The sequence below is a fragment of the Pectinophora gossypiella genome, chromosome 23 (assembly GCF_024362695.1).
Source record: "Pectinophora gossypiella chromosome 23, ilPecGoss1.1, whole genome shotgun sequence".
NCBI lineage: Eukaryota > Metazoa > Arthropoda > Insecta > Lepidoptera > Gelechiidae > Pectinophora > Pectinophora gossypiella.
This window is the reverse complement of record NC_065426.1, coordinates 5,909,913-5,935,371: the sequence shown is the minus strand read 5'-3', so window position 1 is coordinate 5,935,371 and position 25,459 is coordinate 5,909,913. Positions and strand designations below refer to the sequence as shown.

The 25,459-nt window shown below is 36.4% G+C and overlaps 3 protein-coding genes across 3 annotated transcripts in view; all 3 read right to left on the bottom strand.

Moving 5' to 3' along the window:
- The window catches only part of LOC126377588 (uncharacterized), a 448,572-nt gene that overhangs the window by 229,557 nt on the left and 193,556 nt on the right, over window positions 1–25,459 (bottom strand). The gene's annotated exons all lie outside the window — the stretch shown is intronic.
- LOC126377567 (uncharacterized) lies at window positions 7,858–14,015 on the bottom strand. The gene is made up of 7 exons (XM_050025371.1): window positions 13,493–14,015; window positions 13,129–13,224; window positions 12,823–13,015; window positions 10,553–10,655; window positions 9,675–9,776; window positions 8,899–9,051; window positions 7,858–8,031 (listed from the first exon to the last, which is right to left on the bottom strand). Exons 1-7 carry the CDS (start codon window positions 14,013–14,015, stop codon window positions 7,975–7,977), a joined length of 1,227 nt encoding a protein of 408 aa, XP_049881328.1. The 3' UTR covers window positions 7,858–7,974.
- Window positions 22,909–24,246, bottom strand: LOC126377568 (lipase 1-like). Its single transcript, XM_050025372.1, has one exon. It carries the CDS (start codon window positions 24,200–24,202, stop codon window positions 23,006–23,008), a length of 1,197 nt encoding a protein of 398 aa, XP_049881329.1. The 5' UTR covers window positions 24,203–24,246; the 3' UTR covers window positions 22,909–23,005.

Sequence of the window (25,459 nt, the reverse complement as noted above, 5' to 3'; positions counted from 1 at the left end):
TATTTCAATATAAAGTTTATTATCGCTTCAATGCGCGATACCAGTTAGATCTGTCAAAGTACTGAAGCCAGTGCAGTGGCGTCCGTTAGCGTAGATGTATCAGTCGAGATTAGGTCGATCGAGTCTGTTCTATCTAACAAAAGGTACGTAAAACTCTACTAATTTTGACGTTGACGTCAAAACGAAGTTATACCGGAGATTTATAAAGCCATCCTTAATTTTATGATCGAGATTTGATCGAATATCCTAAGTACCGCCGCTACCTACCTACCGACCGACCGACCTCCGTGGTCCAGTGGTTGAGCGTTGGACTCACGATCCGGAGGTCCCTAGTTCGAATTCCGATGGGGACATATCACAAAAATCACTTTGTGATGCCTAGTGTGGTTACGACATTACAGGCCGATCACCTGAATGTCCAAAAAGTAAGATGATCCGTGTTTCGAAAGGTACATTAAGCCGTTGGTCCTGGACTAGGGAACACAAAGTGATTTCTGTGATATGTCCCCACTGGGGTTCGAACCCGGGACCTCCGGATCGTGAGCCCAACGCTCAACCACTGGACCACGGAGGACACTACACTACACACACTTCACGCTTCATACTCCACGCTTATCCCTAATCCTGTAATAATGTGAAAGCGTGGCGAATGCCGAAGAAGAAGGCATCGAGACAAACCTGTTTAGGTTTAGCGATGTTTGTAAATAATCTATGTGTAATTTATGAAGTGTTATAAATAATAATAAAAAAAAAAAATTCGCTCAAATCGGATTTTACTACTTTGAAAGATAATTTTAACTACATTTTTTTGACTCAATGTAGATTTGCTTAAGGTAGCATTAACAGCTCTCACCTGGTACAAAAAATTGAGACAACGGGCCAGAGGGTGCACAGTTGGCCGCGAATTCCATCGTCCAAAATAATGGTAATCATGTTAGATATAATTAGCTACTTTCCATTTACTAAAATCAGTTACTTTTCATTAACCTCGTAAGGCCCGGATTTCCAGACACAATAGTTAAACAATGGGATTTGGATTTTAAAAGGACTTTGGGCCTTACGACCTTAAACGTCAAAACAAGAAATTACTGTGTTGTGTGAAAACATACACCATGTGGTCATAGAGAAACTTATTCTTGCTGTTTTCTTTATTAAAATTAGCAAATAAATTAAATAGTAAAATAAAATGTTTTTTTATTAAGTACTTTTAGACATCTTGTAATTTAGTAATTAACATTTATAATTTATATTTGTCCTAGAAATCTACCCAATTCATCTGTCAGTTTACGACATGCCTGGGAAGATAAGCAACTATGATAAGCAGTATCAAATATGCGCTTGTCTTTTCCTTTAAATCACGCAAAGAAACGGTAACAAATTACGTTGGCCTCAAAACTAGGACTCAACAATAAGCGGTAGTGCGCTCCTATTTTTTGTCGGCTGCGAAGAGCGCAATATGCCCAGAAGTGTTCTTCAAAGCTCTCCGCTTTTTATGGCATAAGTCCGACTGTTGGATGGAAGCGTTCCGGCCAAGTAGTTAATGGTATATGCGGCAAAAAAGTCATGTCAAATAATACAAATCACGTCAAAAAGTGTGACATATTTATCATCGCCTTATAGTGGAAACTACGTCACATTCGGATGGAATATAAAATACAGAAAATAGTTAATAGTTAGGTAGAGAATAATTTCAATACAGGAAAAAACATGAGAAAAAAACTGTTTAAAGAAATAAATATACTGACGGTCGCAAGTCAATATATATATGAAAACATTATGTATGTACGTAAAAACTTATCTCTCCTTCCGAGAAACTGTGAAAGGCATACTTACAATACAAGAAATAAACATAAAATTGCTATTCAAAATTCTAGATTAAGTAAATTAAATTCATCTTTTTTGGGGTTATGTATACGTTTTTACAATAAAATACCAGATAATATTTTAAATTTGTCAGAAAATAAATTTAAAGCTCACGTGAAGCTTACTTTATGTAAAAAAGCTTATTATAAGATTAATGACTACCTAAATGATAAAAATGTCTGGTATTGAATGTGTTCCTCTAGTTATTAAATAACTTGTAATGTATATCCTCATTGGTTTTTAAAAGATGTGTTGCTGTTGCAGTTTCTTGTCATTTCTTCTCCTCAGCCATAACACCTTGCGAAATGACGTAAATTCAAAAATGTTACATTGACCTTCAACAAGTTTATCCATGATAATTACGTTGAATAAATGATTCTGATTTCTGATTTCTGATTTCTGAATGGAATGGAGGATTGTTCTAGGAAAATATATCATTTTTTTTTCCTGTGCACCAGTTGCATTGACAGAATCAAAATGATGTTTTAAACCTCTATGCATTGTTAATTAATATGAAAAATAAAGGTAAATAGTAGGTTTTCAATTATCCTGCATGTCTCGGCTACTTGTTCTGCAAATATATTGATTAATGATACTGCTGCTGCAAAGTTATTGAGTTACTTTACCTCATTTTCATTTAGTGTGTTACTATTTATTAGCAGCGTACCCACAGTCGGAAGAATTACATTATGCATACACTACACACATTCAACGCGCACTTTAAACACATACTACACCTACACTGCGCACTACGCATTAGTGATTGCACTAATGCCTGTAAGTAGTGAACGCGTAGTAATAACGTAGCGTGTCAACACACGCTACGTTCTCACTATGCACACACTTGGCCAAAACTGCGCAACTACGCATTAGTGCAACACACGCTACGTTCTCACTATGCACACACCAGGCCAACACTGCGCAACTACGCATAAGTGCAACACACGCTACGTTCTCACTATGCACACACCAGGCCAACACTGCGCAACTACGCATAAGTGCAACATAAGCTACGTTCTCACTACGCGTTCGCTACGCACACGCTACGAAAGTTCTCAGCTTACGTTTGACGCGTTATCGCTACCAGCATCACAGATACCGATCCTCGGCCTCTCTCGGGCTCTCGTCAATACTCGTCTCAGCTCGGCTTGTGTCGGTTTGAGTTCTAAACAACTGAGGCCTCTCCTCTGACTTTTCAGTTACATAAGTCAGAAATAATTTATTCAACATAATCAGAGATAAACTTATTGAAGGTCAATTTAACATTTTTGAATCTACGTAATTCCGTAAGGTGTCGTGGCTGAGGAGAAGAAATGAAATGACAAGAAACTGTAACGGTTTTATGTCACTAACGCCCCTTTATTTTAAGAATCCAGCACTTCAATTTTGTATAGCACCTTAGCTTCTCCCGGCAGAGAAAAAGATAAAGCATTGTTCCATAGAAAATTCATACTAGTGCAAAAGATGGATACATCGACAGAAAACATCGATGATTCATGGTCATCAATACATAAATAATAATTTCGACAAACATCCGTTTTATACATTGTTTTAAGTTTACGCGGTTATTATCATAATTAAAGCACATAATGACGGGTTCTTACCGCGTTTAAATGGGGATATGAGACTCCCGATATTTCGACACTGTTGCAAGTGCCATGAAAAAAAAATGACAAAAAAAAACGATTGGATAATGGTAGAAAATTATGGATCTACCTACTCCACTCCAATCTCATCAGTCATCCCGTGATCATGGCACTTGCAACAGTGTCGAAATATCGGGAGTCTCATATCCCCATTTAAACGCGGTAAGAACCCGTTATTATGTGCTTTAACATCCGTTTTGCTTTTTCTGTTTGTAATTGTTTTGTGAAAATTTGAAATGATAGTATTGTTTTGTTTTTATGCGTGTCGTCCTTTTATATTAAACTATTTCTAATCTATTCTAGATGCTTTTACATATTATTCGAACTATATTATTATACACTTATATAACGAATGCCATCAGCCGTGAAATCCTTTGTCAGCGTTACGGTGCTGTGTATAAAATGTATATAGGACATAGTGTATTGTCGTGTAGATATAGAAGCAGAATAATATTGCAGTAATACAATACTGCTGTACCTTATTATTATTAGCTTGTATGATCCCACTGCTGGGCAATGTCTTTAAAAGTAAACCAGTTCTGTGCGAGTTCTATCCAGTCTTTTCGATAACCGTCGAGATCATCGCGCCATCGTTTCCGGGGTCTACCACGTCTACGGTGTCCGTCCTGTGGTACCCAGTGCGTGATGATCTTTGCCCATCGTTCCGGATGCATGCGGCATACGTGTCCAGCCCAGTCCCACTTTAGCCTGGCGATCTTCCTGCCAACATCAGCTATACCGGTTTTTGAGCGCAGCACATTGTTTTTAACTCGATCAATTCGTTTTACACCTAGTATGCTGCGCTCCATTGCTCATTGCTGTACCTTATTATTCATAAAATTCGGCATGTAAAGGAAAAAAGTAACGCTAATTATAAAACCATAAGTAAGAAGATCCGTGCTTCGGAAGGCACGTTAAGCCGTTGGTCCCGGTTACTACTTACTGATGTAAGTACGTAGTCGTTATATAAGTCATGTCAGGAGCCTATGGTGGTTCAGTAATAACCCTAACACCAGGGTTGGTGGGGTTGGTAATCCACTTCACAATCCACACAATAGAAGAAGATAAACATTCAAAAATGGCAGAGGTATTTATAAAACAAATAGTTGTTTGATATTTGTATCAGATATGTATAGAATTATACTACTACTTCTCATTATTTTGATCAAAATAATAATGTGTGGAAGATGTGTTGCTGCATGTAATAACAAAGCTCATAATTTATACCCAAAAATAAAGATAAAAGATGCATAATATCTGCTATCCATGAAATTAGAAGGTTAAACGAAGGAAAAATCGTATAGCGCCATCTACATATTTTTTGTGGAAAGTGGCCTGCCCGTAAGACTGTTTGAATATTTTGCTAAAATATTTAACAAACGTGTTTTTAATCTCATAATACACACATAAACTCACGTCTATTTTCCACCGGGGTTAGCAGAGACTATGGAATTCCATTTGCTTCGATCCTGACACACCCCTCTTGCTTCCTCCACATTCATCAATCGCTTCATACACGCACGCCGTTTCAGAGTAGATCGTACTAAACCTACCTAAACATGAATTCGGAAACAAATCATCTTCAAAACTGATCCTCTCCAAGTCATCATTCATCGTCATGAAAACACGTTTTCTTTCCATACACCCAGAAAAATATGACTAATGTAAAAGTTGATTTCATTATCTTCTACAAATTACGTGAAATGTCATCGTAGTTACGTGAGTAATCTCATAATAACGGTATTGCATTACATAGTTGAATTGGGATTGCCTGTAATGACTATGTAAATTGTGTATAAATAAATAAATAAAAAATATTAAGTAAATGTCAACATTTTTGATTGACATACGTAAAAAAGCAAATATGTATATCATATCACTATACTCCTTCCGTCTTCGTGCCAAATCTTCAGTTGTAATTTAACTTTTTCAATAATCTTCGACATTTTCTGTTATATTTCACAATCAGCAATATTGGCAGTAACGCTTGCGTTGACCAGGGTCGGATCCAGGTTTGTGTCTTGAGAAAAACTTACCTTAAATTTGAACTGTAGATCTTCTTTTGCTTATCTCGCGGGTTGTGAGGTGGATAACCTCAGCAACCTTGGTGTCAGGGTTATTACTAATCCGCCAAAGGATCTTAACACGGCTCATGTAACGACTACGTATTTAGACCAGCGCAGACAGACAAGTAGTAATCGTGACCAACAACGGCGGGAATTGTCTTACTTTCGGTTAATCGGGTGATCAACCTAAGGATACAAACTATTTTTTTCTGATATGCTCCTACCGGTATTCAAACCTGCGACTTCACAATGAAACCAATGATATTAAAATTTGTTTAACAATTTAGATTTGTATCATAATATATTGCCACGTGTTCAGTGGTGAAGAAAAACATCGTGAGGTAAGCCGCATTGTTTTGGAAGTATATGGCCTAACCTGTGCTGGGCTGGTTTTGCCTTCGCGGGTAGGAAAGTCAGACAGGCAGTCGCTTCTGTAAAATACTGGACCTGTCAAATGTTTAGGTTAGGTAAACGGAATCGATGGATGAATATAGAAGCAAGAGAAGTGTGCCAGAATTCCTTAGTCTCTGCTTACCCCGGTGGAAAATAGGCATGATTGTATGTACGGTCACGAGCATTAATATGTATACATTTTGGTACCATATCACATTAACCTTTTTGACAAATTGAACTGTAAGTCTCACTAAATGTCAAATATGTTAGTGCGACAGAGTGCGGCCAATCAATAAGTAAGTCCCGTCCAAAAAAAAAAGCTGGATCCGCTACTGCTCTTGGTCGAAGAATCGAATAAAACTCCACCAATGTTGAAGACTGTTGACGGCAAAACGAAGTTACTCCGGAGATTTATAGAGACAGCCTTAATTTTACGATCGAGATTTGATCGAATATCCTTAGTACCGCCGCTGACTGCCGTCGATGCTGGGCAGTAGAACCTGCGATTTTTTTTTTATCTTTATTTATTTGGGAATTTTTGTGCTACAGGACATGGCAACTCCATAAATCTTACTTTTTACACTGCTTATAATGTTTATAGTGGTTATCACAGGTGAGTCTCACGGCGTCCGAATTTGGTATCGACACAATACTTTGGAATACACCAACATTCGCCTGTGGTATATTAAACCTTCCCAGCAACAACCTTCTTTCCGCCTCGTTCTTTACACACTCCATCAGTAAGTGATATACGTCATCCAGCTTACGACATGTATCGCAATTTGGAGACTCTGATTTTCTCATAAGGTATGCAAACTTTTGAGAAGGGTAGTGTCCAGAACGAAGTCGGAAAGCCATCTTAAGGTATTTCATCTTAATCCTACATTCAACAAACCAAGGGAATTGAAGAGGCTCACATTGAATGGTTTTATACCAAATTCCTTTTTCGCGCGATCTTTCATCAAAGTACTCTTTCCAGGCCTTGAAATTTAACCTGCGATTTTGAATATTCTTCTCTTCTTCTTATCGTGTAGGTTGTGAGGTGGAATACCAACCTCATTAACCCTGGTGTCAGGGTTATTATTGAGCCGCCAAAGGCCCCTGACATGGCTCATGTGCGATTACTCACTTACATCAGGAAGTAAACCTTCGTTTTCCTCTGTATCTTTTTGTTCTATACCTACTGCAAGAACAGGAGTTAAAAGGCCACATAGAAGCAATTCATCTAAAAATCAAAACATTGCAATTAGACATTTGCGCCTATTTAAAGTAAGTGCGCAATTTCAACATATTGCTTTTTTAGATGAATCGCTTCGATGAGACCCTCTGTAGGCAAACATTTTACGCTTTTCTAAAAGCCACAACCCCGTCCTCAATTTAAAGAGGCGACAGACAACGCCTTGATAAATTACATTACGGTATGACAACCTCCTTGAATAGAAAGACAAAAGTGAGTTGGAGCACTGAATGAACGGATGACCCGGTTAATATCCTGCTTTTGTTGCTGTTTGTACCGGTTTGGCGATAATTACACTGTCGATTCTGCTGGTTTCGTTAATACTGGGAGAGATGGTGTTTTGACAAGATAATGTTTTGCTGAAAGGAGGTTACATGACAACTGAGTCAAATGAAAAACTTTTTTCGAAACGTAGAAACGATTCTAATTGTTTTTTTTTAATTTAAATACTACAAATTCGATTCGATTTAAATTAATCATCAAAAACGTTCTAATTGTTACCTATTTCGTGATTAAAATTCGTAAATAAATTAAAAGAAAAACACGTGGTTTGTTTGAATTCTAGAAATAGAGGAATGAGTGTTATTCTGATAAATATGAAATACTTAAGATCGGGAAAATAAAACTATGTTTGGTGTCACGTTTTATTTAATCTACTCTAAATTCTCTCCATATTTATTCCGGCCAAGTGATTAGTGTCAATTGCGATAAATCACGCCAAAAGAAACTACGCATATTTATCGACCTTTAGGAGTGCATCATTTCAATTCTAATCTTCTAATACTGACATCACTAATGTGAAAAACGACATTCCGGTCTTGAGAAACTGAAAATTACAAAACGTTTTAATATAACATAACTGAGTAGGCAGAGGTTTAGATATACAGTATAAATACACTAACTCCTCTCCCGGTAAGTTTTTATCCCATGTAATAGAGGCGAGTCTACTGCCATTACCCGGGTACAAATCTGTGATAAAAACTCAAAAAGCCGAATTCAGTGGGGTAGAACCCGAGCCGGGATTCGGACCCGAAACACTACGTTTTAAGTCACGCGAATAATTATGAAATCTTCACTACATAGTATAAAACAAAGTCGCTTTTTCTGTCCCTATATCCCTATGTACGCTTAAATCTTTAAAACTACGCAACGGATTTTGATGCGGTTTTTTTTTAATAGATAGAGTGATTCAAGAGGAAAGTTTATAATGTATAATATCATCATCATCAGCCGTACGACGCCCACTGCTGGGCATTGGCCTCCCCCAAGGATCTCCATGACGATCGGTCCCGCGCTGCCCGCATCCAACGGCTTCCCGCGACCTTCACCAGATCGTCGGTCCACCTTGTAGCGGGCCTACCCACAACAACAACAATAATAATATAACATAACAATAATAATATAACATCCATTAAATAGTGGAGAAATACTGTTATTTTTGAGGTTTTTAATGTGATGTCGTAAATAATTTCGGGTCGCTAGTTATTAATATAATACAAGCTCAAGGCTATATCTTTGATCTAACAGAAAGCTCGGTAAGGTGTGAGTATTTAATTCATCTTGCGATGGATGTACCTCTGATTACCACAATTGAAATATAGTCGTTAGCTTCGTTGTTTATAATGTGTTGTTGTGTTGTGTTGGTGTATTGTTGTGTTGTATTGTTGTGGTGTGTGTGTTATGTGTGACTTACCCAGTTGAAAGTAGGCAGAGATAGCGGGATGGTGCCGAATATGTAAATTGGCATTCTCTGAATTACAGCCATGTGGAATATCTTTACGTGAGTTCGATGTTTCTTATTGAAAATGTACCATTTCTCTAAGACGGCCATTTCTAATTTGTCGCACTGAAACATACAATACAATAAATCTTTATTCATTGTACAAAAAAAAACACATTACATAGACATCATCATCAATTTAAGAGCCACGCTCTTGTCGGTGCAGCATTCCCATGCTACTTTTACATAAACAACCACGTATAACACGTATTACATAGACAATCACGTATAAACAATTGGTACAAAAGGCGGCCTTATATTGCTATAAAAGCAATTTCTTCCATGCGAACTGGTACCAGGGACATAAAAAAATAAGTAATACCAATGGCCAGAAAAAAAATTGTTATCGAAATTCTGTTGGATTTCATCACCACCTCTGTTGGTATTTACGACATGCCAGTAAAATGAGCAGCAGAACGCCTTCTATATATCTTATTTTATTAATAAGTCCGGTATAGACTCACACGTCTAGTATAAAAGCAGCCTTAATCTGTCGGTAAACCAAAGCGGAGCGAGGCAGCGCAGCAGAGAAACGGAGAAAATATCAACCAATAGGATTGCGCAAACTAGTTTGCATCTCCCTATACTGTTTAATAATTCTCCGTTTCTCCACTCCGCTGTCTCGCTTCCCTCCGATGGACAGACAGCCTAACGTCAAAAAATACATAATCAAGTAATGTCTTTAGTACCTCATTTTGTATCTGTTGTCCCATCACACAGAATTGTAACACCATCAGAGTGAAGAAGAACTCATGCATCACATATTTTATTAATTCGTGTGACAACTTATGCTGTAAAAGACATATCCAAAATCCAAATATTATTGAACAACATCCATCATTCAAAGGTTTAGTACGATCTTCTCTGAAATAGGCACTCTCTACGGAAACAGGCATGATTTTATCTATCTGTCGTGGCCAGATCTTAGGATTGATCATTTCATGATATGGGTCGATCATTTCATGAAATAGTATAGATACATATTATATACATTTTTGTTCACAATTTTTACCCGGATTGAGATTACTTGAAAGTAGAAAATTTAAATTGAAAAAAAAAACTGACTCGAACGGGACTTAAACGGGACCTGCAACTCTTGTCACGCCGGGACGACCGTTTAACCATTACACCACCGGGTCCTTCTCCTGTCCATGTTAAATGATATATTTTTTCGATTTAAATTTTCTCTTTGTAAGCACGGGTTAGTGATATAAAACCAAAAATCATTTAGTTGAATGTAGTCGAGGTTTTTTGAAGAAAATAATGTGATTTTTCAGAAAGGCCCTTACATTGTTTTCACTATGACAAGACCGATGATTTACACGATCTCCTAAATCAACCATCATTATTAGCCTAGTATGTTGGCTAACCTGCTAGTTACCGATTATGTTGGCAATACTTTTTTTCTTCGCCTGTAATTTTTTTTAAAACATGCGTTCGCGCGTATTTGTCCATAAAACAAACAAGTCTTCTTCTTTTTCCTAAATATCAACAAAAGCTACTATATACTTTGTTAAACAATGTTGTTGTTAAAAAATAAATATGAGATAAATCTTTTATAACTTACTGAAATCGCAACTTTAACTGAACAAACGCAAACCAAGACAATGGCATCTAAAATCAAAATCAAGTAGAATGATCGACATATTGAATTTAATCTGTTGCCAAATCTGAAAACAAATAATTTTAATATCAGAATTCAGAAATTATTTATTCAATTAGGATAGGTAGGTACGATAAGGTGCAACAGTCCAATCAGTTTCTTCCAAAGTAATACATTAATCAACTGGTTACAAGACCTCCTGGTTACATGTCGTTTCTGCAAAAGACCAAAAATACCTACAAAAACATAAAATATATATTATGACAAATAATGGTTCATAATTTCACCACTGTTTACAAATAATTCGCTGGACTGCACTTTTGCTCTTTGATTGTCACGATATGCTATGGTATAAGTCAGTGTTACAGAATCTCTAACCTGCTAATTATTATTAGCATGCAAATAAAATAGTATTTTATGCAACAGTTGTATAAGAAGGGTCAAAAAATGCGAGTGGCGTGAGTTGCGATGTGAGCCTTGGCGAACATCGCAATAAGAGACGCCACGAGCATTTTTTGACCTAGTTATACAACGTTGCATACAATACTTTTTCTACGACGACGTAATTTTAAATGAAACAAAAATTATACAAAGAAAAATTTTATTTATAAAAATGAAGATGTAAATTTTGAATGGTATTGTGTGATATGGTAATATTGGGTACATTGGTAGGTTTTACTGAAGTGTTGATATGTAGATCGGTATTTTGTCCAATTTATTTTCCAACGTGCGGGAAAATGGCGGCAAATGTATACTTTTTTTTTTTATAGTATATCTATGGCACCAAACAAAGTAAAGGTGCCAGTTTCCAGGTCAAAAAAAAAAACAACAACAATGCTTTTTTGGCGACATTATAGTACAGTTACACTTTGTAAACAATGCTTTTATAGGCCATAGAGCGTACACTTTTTCAAAGAGTTTAATTATGTATGTACTTATATTAGACTTTTTGGTTATTTAAATGCCAGATTAAAGTAGAGGAGTAGAAAAACAATATAAAAAGCACTAATACTATAAAAAATATTAGTAATTAGCCATTGGCCTAATTTACAAGTCATTATAGACAGTTTGTTGTTTTTAGGCCGACCAAATTGTACTGTATTCATGTGTTATGTCTTGTTGAAATTTAGTTCTGTGCAATAAAGTATATTTGATTTGATTTATTTTAGTGGGCCCGTTTTTAAATTTTCGGGGTATCATAATAGTATACATTTATCCACATGTTATACGGGCTTTCCAAACAAAGTGTAGTTCTTGGAGAGTAGTCCCTTGCTAGTTTGTGTGGCAGCTGTCTCCTTCTAGGATTAACATCAGCTGCCGAATATTAATACGTAATATTAATTACCGCAATATTAATGGAGTTGGTGTCAAAATCACATTTAGATTAATAATATAATGTGTCTAAAGGGCCCTCTACGTGTTACGCTCCACACACGCCTATCAACAGTCCGGGACTCCGTAGCTCCGTGATATGGAAATGACATACAAATAAATTATAAACATTAAAAACGAAACAGAAAAAATATCACATGCTTAGCGGTGAAGGAAATGTCGAGAGGAAACTCACATTTCCAAGAATTGCGATTCGGAGATGTGTAACCTAACCTTTATTAAGCTGGATTTTTACTTTACGGATTGGAATGTGAAACAGACAGTTGCTTCTGTAAAAAGTCGGACCTGTCAAATCTTCACGCGAAAACGGGAGATGGTGACATAGCGAAGATAAGATTCTTTATTTGCCATAAATGCAGTATGACAGATGTTACAAAAAAATATTTACCGTGCAAGTAAATTACATAAATCATGCAAAATTAATAAAATTTAAAATATAAAAGTGTCAATTCATACCAAGGACCCATAATGAAATTAATTGTTGTACAGATTTAAATAAATGTCATTAAATTAATTCACATAAACCAAATTCAAATTAATAAAAGTCTATAAAAATTGTAGAAAAGTAATAAAATAAAAATAGAAGTATAACAAGAGATCACTACCCTCCCAAAGGATGTCGCTAAAAACACCTGGTCATATCTTTTAATCTTATTTATTTATTTTATTTATTTATTTATTTGTACACAATAGAACACAGAAAGAAACACACAAAGAAATCAGACAGTACAGGTAAGCTTATCTCTAAAAAAGAGATTTCTTCCAGCTGACCTACTACGATAAGGATACATGCAGTGTATAATACTACAGATAGACATACCTACATACGCTTACCTTCTTACCTCTTAACTTTCACATACTGATCTACACATTGAGACAAAATGGCAGTACACTCTTCTTGCCATCTTTCACCTCTTACGTGGACCATTTCCATCACTAGATCGTCCAAATGAAGCACAATGAAGGTCAGAACATGAAGTTGTCTTACCATCTGTCCCATCAGAAGAATGATTGTAGTTTGTACTCCTGGGAAAACTGAAAGAGACGACCAGAAAGATCGGTTAAAAAAAGAGTGTCTACGCACCTCCCTCGAGAATAGTTCTTGAATCCATAAAAGATTTAACAGTTGTGTGCACAGTATAACTTACCCAATATGCAGATAAATCCAGCATATGCGTGAAATATGAACGTGGCTATGTACACGTTAAAATTTTCCAGTTTCCAAGGGAACCACATGTTGAAACCTGCATTTTATTTTATAAATTAATTATGTTAAAATTCATGCACCTCTAATAATTATATTATGTATGCTTATGCTGTGCTAGAACAACATTTAAATAACTATTTTTATAAAAAAATCTGAATTCATTTTTTAGAAGAACTCATTACAATTTAGGAAACAACAGAGCTGAGGATGCCCAGTTAGGCACAAACCTCGGTTCGGGGCGTCGCCTGAAAGGACAATATTTGAAAAAAATAATCGAACCTAGTGATGAGCAGATCAATACTTACCAAAAAGTCGTAATGATTCATCTTCTCTCACAATCATTTGATAGATCGCATCGCAAACATACATTACCGCCGTTGACGACGTACTGCAAGCATACGATTTCAGAAGCAAGCTCGGATATTTCACCAACTTTTCCTCAGTTTTAATCACAAGCCCTTTCAGCTCGTTCAGTTTCCCTTCACTCGTCGACTTCATCGCGTGCTCGATTATAGGCATATCCATCAACCCATCTCTAAAGATCATCTCCTCGAGGAATTCACGAAATTCTTTCCGGTATACTAAGGATAACCCCACGAGCATATACATTATGGCTCCAGTGATCCAAATGCAAACACCTTCAATCCAAAGAATGACATCTGTCTCTACAACTAAAAATCCTGTTGTAAAAATACAAGTGAGTACGGCAACTATGGAGTTGCAAATCTGATGAGCAAATTTTGCCTTCGAATCCCATTTTCGTCGGGAGAAAATGTGGATTCCCGCACAGGTCAGGACAAAGTCGAAAGCCCGATATTTGTCGTCCATTCCGAAATCTGTTTGAGAATTATATAAATTAGTCGACGGTTTGTCTTGAAGTATTGGTAAGTAAGTACTATAGCGTACAAAATACTGAGTTTTAAATTAATTAATATGTAATAAAATTTTATTTCCGAGGTATAATTTATATAAATAAGTACCTAGGAGAACATTTATGAAACAAATAATAGAAAAGGTGCAGGTCGTGTCTTATCAGGAGGTGAAGGATTTGGCGGGAAGAAGAGAAGAATGGCGATTACTCCACCGACAAGAGCGCATCTCTTGAATAAAGATAGAGAGAGAATTTATATAAATAAGGGGTTAGTAAGGCCTTTGATTTTGGTTTCATACAAGACCATTAATCCGACCCCAGGGGGACAGAGTCATCTTCTCTGCCCTCCGCTGGGGCAATTCCTGTTCGGCGCGTCCTTGCCGCGAAGGTGGGCGCCTCTTACTTCAATAGGCTAGAGTGAGATGGTGGCTGAGTTCGGTTAACGACCCAGACCTACATTTGCAGGGGCGGAGATGCAAACCATCGGTACGACAATGCAGGACAGAAGGGGCAAGTTACTGGGACTGTATACCTGGAACCTGATAGAGGGCAGTATTAACTGTCAATACTATTCAAAGGCGGAGGATAGGAGTCCTCGTAGGGCTTCGAAAATACTAGGCGCCTTGCCGCCCGCGTCAGACAGAATACTGCGGAGCGGAAGGCAAGAGGGTAACCACTGCCGTATTTTCCCCCAAAAAATGATATAGAAAATTCTACACCGACAAGTGTGGAGCACTTAAATTAATGATGATGATGAAGAGGCCAGTAACAAATCTTAACTGTATGTCTGCATTTACGAAAGGTAAATCAGCGCTTGTTGTTATCGACCCATAGAAAGCTAAGTAGCTACTTCAATGTAATATGTTCAAACGGCCTCCGTGGTCCAGTGGTTGAGCGTTGGGCTCACGATCCGAAATCCCCGGGTTCAAATCCCGGTGGGGACATATCACAAAAATCACTTTGTGATCCCTAGTTTGGTTAGAACATTACAGGCTGATCATCTGATTGTCCAAAAATAAGATGATCCGTGCTTCGGAAGGCACGTGAAGCTTACTGATGTTAGTTATGTAGTCGTTACATGATTCATGTCACGACTACATGTGGGGCCTTTGGCGGCTCAATAATAATCCTGACACCAGGGTTGATGAGGTTGGTATTCCACTTCACAATCCACACGATAAGAAGAAGAAACGATTCTCGGAACCAAAGTACCCCGCTTTCTCATTACATCCTCATTCAATAATCCTATGGTGTTACTATTTAGTTATTATAGTAATTTGCCTCATTTTGTTGTTGTTAATATTTCGTTATGTATTAGTTCCTACATAGAGCTGCATTCACCAGAATAATATAATGCAAATTCGCACTAGACGATGCTAAGACAAGTTATAGCAACTCGTAAATGCTGACGGTTCGTCCTCTTCAACATCACTCAAGCGGATGCACCGCTATATTCCGCTTTTGTCCCACCTCATAGTAAACTATACGGTACATAACTATCGCAATACGATTTGTACATAAACCTCTGAAATTGGGCACGGTAAACATATACGAATATGGTGAAAATACATAAATACGAATCAAATTGATCTGTCTCACACTTTGAAGTCGCAGATTGGAATTCAGCACAGGCCTAAACCAATGATTGTCAAATTTGTTTTCGAATTCGTGTTTGGATCATAAATGATTATCACGTGTTAGCGGTGAAGTAAAATATCGTGAGGGAAGGAACCCATATTCCCGAGAAATGCATTATCGGAGGTATCAAATCAAATCAATTTATTTGCGAGAACACATAAAATACAAAAAGGTAGTAAAATTATTCAAATAACAATGTTGTAATGTGTTCGGCCTGCATGCAGGCGTACAAATATACATAAAAACAAATAATAATAATAAAGAAATGGCACATATGTGACCTAACCTGTATTGGCTGGTTTTCCCTTCGCGGGTTAGAAGGTCAGACTGGCAGGCGCTTCTGTAAAAAACCGGACCCGTCAAATCGTCAGGTTAGATAAGCGGACCCTGTGATAAAACGAGAAAATATGATGTATTCATGTGTTATGTCTGATTGCTGAAATTTTAGTTTTGTGCAATAAAGTATATTTGATTTGATTTGATTCGATAATGCTAGGGGGATGATACGTATCAAATAGATATCCGATATTGAAGTCAGGTAAAAATATACCCTCCTTTTCCTTCACTCCGATATCGCTACAAGTCTTGGTACAAACCCTACCTGATTTGCCATTCCTAACACCTTCGAAGTTGATACGTGAAAACATCATTTCTCTTACTTTTACATGACGAACATCCATCAAGGCAAACACCCTAGCACTTTTATCCGCGACTGTATCTGTCACACCAATCATCTTAAGGGTTGTACTTAAAAAAATGACAAAATGATATATGGTGGGAACCTGCCACGTGTCCCTTTGTGCTGTAAATACTTGAGTGACACTCTTTGATATTTTGATTTGAAAAAGCTTTTTTATCTTATAATTTTCGTGTATTCGACGAGCGTTTATGTACGTATATTTGTTTCATTTTGTTGAAACGTGGAACTGATTGTCTTGTGATGTCAAAAAATAAAAGCCTTTCGGATTCCTTAATATTTCTCCTTTTATATAAGTATCTTACACAATTCAGTGAATTCTAAATATGTACAGTCATTTTCGTCGTGTTTTATTGAGTGTCTAATCATCTTGCCTCTTCTGACCTCAAAAACTCGTAATGTCTTTTCCGTACTCTTAGCAGCACTTCTTCAAACCTTTCTATCCAACTTATTCTTTCCATCTTCTTCCAACACCACATTTCAAAGTTTCTCTGTCTTTCTGTGTCAATGAATTTATTAAAAAACATCAGAGAAGGGAAGCTAGAAGGAAAGAGAGGAAGGATAGCTTACTTGGAACAAATTTAAGACAAGGCGAACGTCGTGTCTTTTATGGAAGTCAAAGAATTAGTCTTTAATAGACAAGAATGGATAATACTGCACCAAGAGCGTGTCCCTTAAATTAATGATGATGATAGTCATTTTGAGATCTTTATTTAACGATCTTCGTAGTCCGGTGGTTGAGCGTTGGGCTCACGATCCGGACGTCTCGAGTTCGAATCCTGGTGGATACTTTGTGATCACTAACCTAGTTAGGACATTACAGGGTGATCATCCGATTGTCCGAAAGTAACATAATAATATCTTTTTTTGAACTATGTAAGCCTTAAATATATGACATATAAGTTAAAAATTACAAGTATGTAGTTACGTAGGTTTAAGCGGATGAGACGTTCGCTACGTAAAAATTGACGATTCAAAATGTAACTATGTTACCTATTGAATAAAGATATTTTTCAATTTTTCGTTTCTTTTTTTTTTTGAATAAGGATTGATCTAATTCTCACCGTACGGCGCAGTCAAATGTCAACTCTAACTAAACTTACTATTGTACTTAGAATATTATTTACCATTAATTACATAAATCTGAAAAGAATTCACAAAGATACTTGAAAGATTTCAAAAAAAGAATAGGTACTATTATTTTATTATCATAATAATATTTCATAATAAGCAAAATAGAACTAGGAAATGTTCTCCCAAAGAATAATTATGTCTTAAGGGCAGATTCGGGCATTTTAATGGATAAAAATGTTATGTTCTGAAATTCTTTTATCTTTTTTTGTTAAAGAATGTTAATTAAATTATAATTACAAATCGCTTAGAAAGTAATTTTGTTACAATTTGCGAAAATAGTAGCCATGGATTTTTATATTGGAAGGGGAATTAAATCGTATGAAACGGAAAGGACACGACTGTTTGTTTTTTTCCGTTGCTAGCAATAAATAAGTCCGACTACCATAATAATATACGGTCACGAGCATAAATATGTATACACTTTGGTACCATGTCACATTAACTTTTTGACAAATTGTACTGTAAGTCTCACTAAATGTCTAATATGTTAGTGCGATTTTTGACGTAACTTATTATAGATTTGCCGCGGATGGCATTAACTACTTGGCCGCACAAATGGGGAGCGCTGAAGGCTCTCACCCGGTACAACGTTTAAGACAACAAGCCTGAGGGTGCCCTGTTAATAAAATAAGTTTATCTACTTTATTGTACTAAAAACGATAGTACTTAAGTGGTTTTTTAAAGTGTGTAAGGATCGAAGCAAATGGAGTTCCATAGTCTCTGCTTTCCCCGGTAGCAAACAGGCGTAAGATTATGTATGTACGATATTTTATCGGTACTTATATTTCGGGATATTTTGGCGCTTACCTAATTTTTCCTTTCCAATGACTTTATAATACTTACTCCATTATTATAAAATGTAATAAAAGATGAGTATCCGCTTACCCTGTTTCCTATGAGCCGACTCAGCATCAGCAACCGTATTTAATTAACCTATACCACAGACAGGCAATAATATATATTTCCCGCACATAGTGAATATTGAGAGCGGAATGGGTTGATATATTAGTGGGCGTAAAAAGAGGTCGCTATTTCTGTCTGTATACTTTTTTGTTGTCACAGAGACTGTAACCTGGAATCTGACAGGGCAGCAGTAAATGTCAGTACTATTCAGAGGCGGGGTTGATGAGGTTGGTAATCCACCTCACAACCTACACGAAAGAAAGTAATATTGTTTTACTCGTATGTATTTATTTATTTTTTATTTGGGTAGCTTACAGCCTTTATTACAAGAACTTATAAAAACAAGCAGATGCCAATTAAGTTACCTCTAGTGAACATAAAACATTTTAAATGACAATTACAAATTCAACATACAGCCAGGAATTACAATGTGTTGGCAATTTCAAAAAAGGAACGTCGTGTGACTTTTTAAGAAAAAAACGTTTTGGCGGGCTTACCGTCTGGGAGGGGGGATCTAGGCAACATGGTCTTATGATCTTAGCCTGGCCCTCAAATGGGCAAAAAGAAAAAAAATACCGTCTGGGACTTTGAAGAAAAAGAAGAACAAGTGAAGACGGAATTTGTCATGAGAAGAATAAACTGAAAAACTAGTTACTGTGTTGGATTTTATTAAATATCACTTATAATTCGTAGTAATAATAATTGGTATTCGTAGTAAGAGTGACATTTATGGTAATAGTGGCCCCGATTCCTGCTGACACCTCCTCATTTTACTTTATGTTATACCTGTCATTTTCTTATCCGCCGAAAAGGAAAGGGACGGATGATTGACAGCTCTTAATCTCTCAACCCGGGCGAATCAAAAAGGTATCTCGCTGGTATGCAAACCGTTTGACGTGTGCTGTCAACATAATTCTGGCGGGTTATTGGCCAAAGTGAAATTTTAAGACGGTTGTTTTAGATTTGTGCTTAAAATTGACGTGTGTTCCATAAATTTTATTCTTGTTGATTACCCTCCTATTCGGCGTAAGTATAAGAAAATGACAGATATAACTTAGAATAAAATTAGATGGTGTTTACATGAATCAGCACCATTAACTGATTAAAACTGGGTATGTTACTAATACATATTTATGTTTTATTGTAGAGTTCTTAATAATTGAATAGCTTGTATAAGCGAGCGAAATCAAAGATGACCAACTCTTTCTTACTTATAATAAAATCAGATCCCCGGTTGCTATGCGCCATATAATCAACAATACCTAGGCAACGGGGGTTGCCAAATCTGACGCCAACAGCTTGGTTAGCAAGGTTTTTACGTAAAAAGCACAAACGAACCCACGGTACGCAACTTGTGTACCGTGAAGTGTCGGGAGGGCGAAAAATAACAAATAGCAACACTAGGAGAGATTTATGATGTTTGTATGCGTCGACAGCTCTCTTGATTGTGATATTGACGATCCTTCACGTCATTGTTCTCTGGAGTAGTTCACACAATCATACACTCACGCTCTTAATCCCTAATGGACTGGGCAGATCTACAAGCAATCAAGACAACTTGCGCTTTTGATACAAATTGTTTAGATATTTTTTTGGAGTGACTTACACTCCGATAGGAATTTTCACTTGATAACAACTCAGATGCCTTTTTTCAATTCTATACTTTCGCGATGGATAATTCCACTTGATATTAACTCAGAATAATAAGCTGAATCATCCCCCTTGGTATTCTATACGATGTCACTTGATATTAACTCAGAATCATGGTCTGAATCATCTCCCTCAGTATTCGATACGATGTCACTAACACCAATACTTATTTGTACGGAGTGTAAGTGACATCGTAACAAATACTGAGAGGGATGATACAGCTCACTATTCTGAGTGAATATTAAATGGAATTATCCATAGCAAAAGTAAAGAATTGAAAAAAAAAACGTAAAAAATCATTAACTTTGCGACGGAAAATTCCACTTGATATGAATTCAGAATCATGATCTAAATCATCCCCCTTAGTATTCATTACGATGTCACTAACACCCTGTAGGTATATTGGTGATATATTATTTTTTTAAATATTATTACATGAAGTTTACTTTTAACCATACTAAGACATAAAAAGTCAACATTTCATTTTTTTATAACAAGCCCGTCGTTTATATTTCAGACGGATGAAATAGAGCTTTGAGACACTACTTTTTTAATGTTTGCTCTTTGGTGTAAAAGCGTAGAATCTGACATGTACCGCCTGAGAACCCATTTGCATGCAACAGACTCGCAACGCAATTCACTTGAAATTTTTTACACTAAAAATGTAAAATCCACTGAAAATAGAGTTGTCAAAAGCATTATGTCATGCATATATACATTTTTTTGACGTGACTTATAATTGTAGAGGAGCCGCAAATGGCCCTAACTACTTGACGGGACAAATGGAGAGCGCAGAGGGCTCACACCCGGTACAAAAGTTAAGACAGGCCTGAGGAAGCCTTGTTGGGCGCAAACCTCGGCCCAGCGTCATCTGAGAGGATAATATGTGAAAGAATTCGTCGACCAAGTCGGCGGGGTTGGTATCGGGATGCCTTTCGTAAGCGGGCTGTATTCGAATATGTATGTAATATGTTATTATGACTTATCGTATTAATAAATAATTTTCTTGGATAGTTATCCAATAACACATCTATTGACAAAGTATACACATACCAAATTAAAAAGAAAACAAATAAATCCTAAACAAAAATAATTGCTAAAAAAAATAACTTATGTAGAAAGAACAACTTTAAAAAAAAAGTCATTTTTAACGTCATTTTATAACGACATTTTACATAATTATTCCTCATTCTATGCCATTACACCACCTAGCGAATATTCTTTCGATCGACATTAAGCCGACGTCGAGTGGAATCCATAAAACCGGAGCTTTCTAACTTACTTCTAACTTGCCAGGAACAGGTCAGAATTAAATGATTTTTTCTTTTATAGGGGTAGTTTTTATATTAAAAAAAAAAACAGAAACATCTTGAGTGGCGCAAATAAATATTTCATAAATAAAAAAAAAGTATTTTTAAATAATATAAAAAACTACCCGTACAAAAGAAAACATCATCAAAATCGGAGCTATCCCTGGCAAGTTAGAAGTGAAACCCTTCATTGACTCCACTGATCTAACCATGCAGGATTTTTGAAAACATGTATTTCCATAGTGCAATCGTCGCGTAACTGAACTGAAATAACGACGCACTCTTGGAAATAGCAATCTCTTGAACATGGTGAAGATAAAAATATAACTGGATTCTGTATCTGTCGCGGATATATCTCGAGCTGCTACCTGATTATCTATTCCTCTGTAAAGAATCTTCTTCTCCTTGTGGGTTGTGAAGTGGATTACCAACCTCATCAACCCTGGTGTCAGGATTATCATTGAGCTGCCAAAGGCTGACATGGCTCATGTAACGACTGCGTACTTACATCTGTAAGTGGTAACTGGGACCACTGGCTTAACGTGCCTTCCGAACATTGATTTGCCACTACCGTAGATACAGCGCTTGATACAAAAATGCGAAAACTTAACTTGTTTAGCTATACATTCGTACACAGCGGTAAATACATTCAATAAAATCGTATCGTAATCGTATCGTCAGAGGGGTAATGCTGCCAGCCTGTTGGGTACCTTGCCTCGGTGTGACGCATTGGAGGAGGTGTTTTATTTATAAGATGTGTTTGTTTTGTTTTTAATTGTTTGAATAGAAAATATATATTACTCATAAAATCGTATCAAATTAAGAAAGTACACATCATCTTATTACGTATTGGCACGTAGTGCTTCGTAACGCGGTCGGGATATACTGCGACTCGGATTGACCGGGAGTACTTGTTTTAGTGTATTTTAACTGCGACAATTAATAACATGCACAATGTCATTACTTATTAGAAATATGATGTTCTATCCCTCTTTTTTCGCATTGATATTGAAATAATCATCATTATCATCGATTGTTTCTTTAACTCTCTTTTACAATGTAACAAAAATAAAACAACTTGCAACCGCTTTAGTTTTTAAGGTTTCAGTAAGAGTATCTAAAATCGGATTAACAGCTCTATGCAATACCACAGAGATATCTTCCTATCAAAGTTAGTGCGGTGCTTAGAAGTCCTGATTTACGGACATAATATCTCATGTATATTGGCCATCCATTTTATCATCACTTCTCCTATTCCTCGGTACAATACACAAAAGAATAAATAAATAAAATTTATTTGCTGCGGCCTACGAGTACTCTCTGCGGCGAAATATCTGAAGAGCGCAAGTAGTAAAAAACGAATAAAAAATTCAGAATTCGGTATTCAAACCTGTTACTCCATAAATACCATCTGCACCTTAAAGCGAATGTGCAGGTAGGTAGTAAATAATAAGTGTTAATTAAAAACAAAAACAAGTTTTTCAAATAATTATTATTTAAATGAGAATTTAACCTCACACAAATCCTTTACAACTGCTCTGCTTTGCTGCTTTACAAATCCTTTTTATTCGAAATCTATAAACGTGAATTTCGTAAACAGTATTGAAATATAGATTTAACTGTTATTATATTTTTCCAACAATTCAAACAAAACAGGATACATAAATTTATTAGTGTCGCGACCCACTATAAAATCTATGTGATTAAATTTAGGTTGCTCCATTATATGATATTTTACAACATTCGGAAGTGTTGCATTCAATCTGTTTGCATTTTGTACAGTGGCAGCCTTATCGTTGGCACCTACTATCAAAGCCATATTCATCGTTACTTTACTCAAATCATACTCTGGTGGCGAGAGCGATTTGTAAACAACCAAATTCTTAACCTTGCCATAGTCGTACTTAGCAAATTTGCTGCTCCGCGCAACCTGAGCTAAATGGTTTAAATTCTTCCTAGATGATCCTGAAAAATAATACTGCAGTAACGTCGGTTCAAACTCCGGTTCAAATTGTTCTGCGTCATACCCCACAAGTGGAAAACCAATCAAATCAAAACAAAGTTTATATCCGACATCTGGTACACTGCATATGTCAACTAGTAACTGTCTAAGTAGAGACTGAGGTCCAATCAATTCTTCTTCATCGAGCGTCTTAAGCACACTGTTAATAATTGGTGACGTGTCTACTGCCAAAGATGTTGGTAGTGGAATATCATCTAAGAAACAGATGGGACCTAATGCTATGGCAATGTTAATTTTGTCGTTGTATTCCGGCCTTGTTGCTCCTAGAACGTAAAAGAACGTGTTGCCTTCAGAATGACCCATGGCACTTAGTTTTTCCTGCCCAGTCTTGTCTAAAATGAAGTCGATAATCGCTGCCATATCGTAGTATCCATATTCTTGGAAACTATAATCGAAGAACTTATCTTTGTCTGTGTCAGGGTCCAGTTTGGTATGACGTCTTGCGTATCTGTTTCCTCGCAAATTGCCAACCCACACGTCGTAACCTTCGTCAGCCAAAGCGATGGCTATGGATGTATTTCCTCTCATGATGAAAGCTTCAGAACAACCGAACAAGCCATGTTGAAGATACACGGGTTGACTTGAATTACCAGGGATGCGGAATATGGTCAAAATGTACCCATCTTCAGTGGTGACATTGTATTCTTCTGTAGAGTAGCCAGATTGTTGAGCAAAGCCAGTAAAGTTGAGTTTTCCTTCAAATAAGTTGATGCTTGTTGGCACGTTTAATTGTCCAGACACTGAATATGTTGTTGAAAGTAAAATCGCCAAATAGACTAGGAACTTCATGGTGTGAGGGACAGGTTCCGCAGACCAACTAAGGAAGTCGACTGAAACGCCACTGTCGGCAGATTGCCTAAATATGATCTATTTATACTTACATATTTGCATATTGTATTTATAATCATTTTATTTACACAGTTGTAGTGTCTTAAGATAGCATTGCATTGTGAAAATGTATTTGTTTTCTTATGTTCAAATTTTTCATGCAGTTTACTCTAAATATCAAAGTGGTTAGGTAAGTACCTACTTACTAGGTATGCTTTGTCCCTGTTACGTTAGTATTATATGATCTGTGCTGTTAGCAACAAAACCAGTGCCATTCGAGCAACCACCAATTTTAACTTAATCTGACAAACTTAAAAGTAGCTCTACTCGTATCTCTTTTTTGCAAATATTGTAAGTGAAGGATGGCACTAGTTTAGGAGCTGTCAAACTAGAATTTTGTTAAGTTTGTGTGCGTAGGAATAAGCACCATTATTCCTTTGTATTTAATTTTATTTTATTCTTAGGCGCATTAACAATACAAACATATTACTTTAAATATGATACTCGTATTCTTAATAGACTAGTATTAATGTTTGAACCAGTATTGCAAGTATTTTGAAATATTATATTTGACAGGTTATCATCAAGTGTTGCAAAAAAGACACATTTTTGCTATTTTAAATTAAAAACCTCCAACTATTTATCTTGTAACTAGCCAGAAACAACAATACTGATTAGTGTAAAGTCTGGAGCTAACGCTTATATCTTTTATTGAATATTTACGAAACGTAATCCTCTTAAATAATGTTTAAACAACTGATTAGCTGTTTTGCAATTTAATTGAGATCTCTATCTCTCGTGCACATAATGGGAGACACAAAACGAAATAGGTTTGTGGTCCTTTTTTATCAGATATAAATTACATATTCATACACACAAGTCACATACGTACTTGGGCAATATGTACTCGTGTAGAGTAAGTTAACTTATGAATTACAACAAAAAATAAATATACAATAGGATATAACCCCGACTTCTTAAAAAAAACGCATAGAAGATAGTGGGACGACCTCAATGCCTATCGGAGGGATTGGCCCGAGATCGCGCAAAGTCGAGAAGAGTGGAACAATCAAGCGGAGGCCTTTGACCAGCAGTGAAGTCGAATAGACTAGATCAGATAAGGGATAACCGAGAAAAAATATATTATCTAAACAATTAATTACAAAACACAGGGTGCTATTGACATCGTAACATATTGAGGGGGATGATTCAGACCAT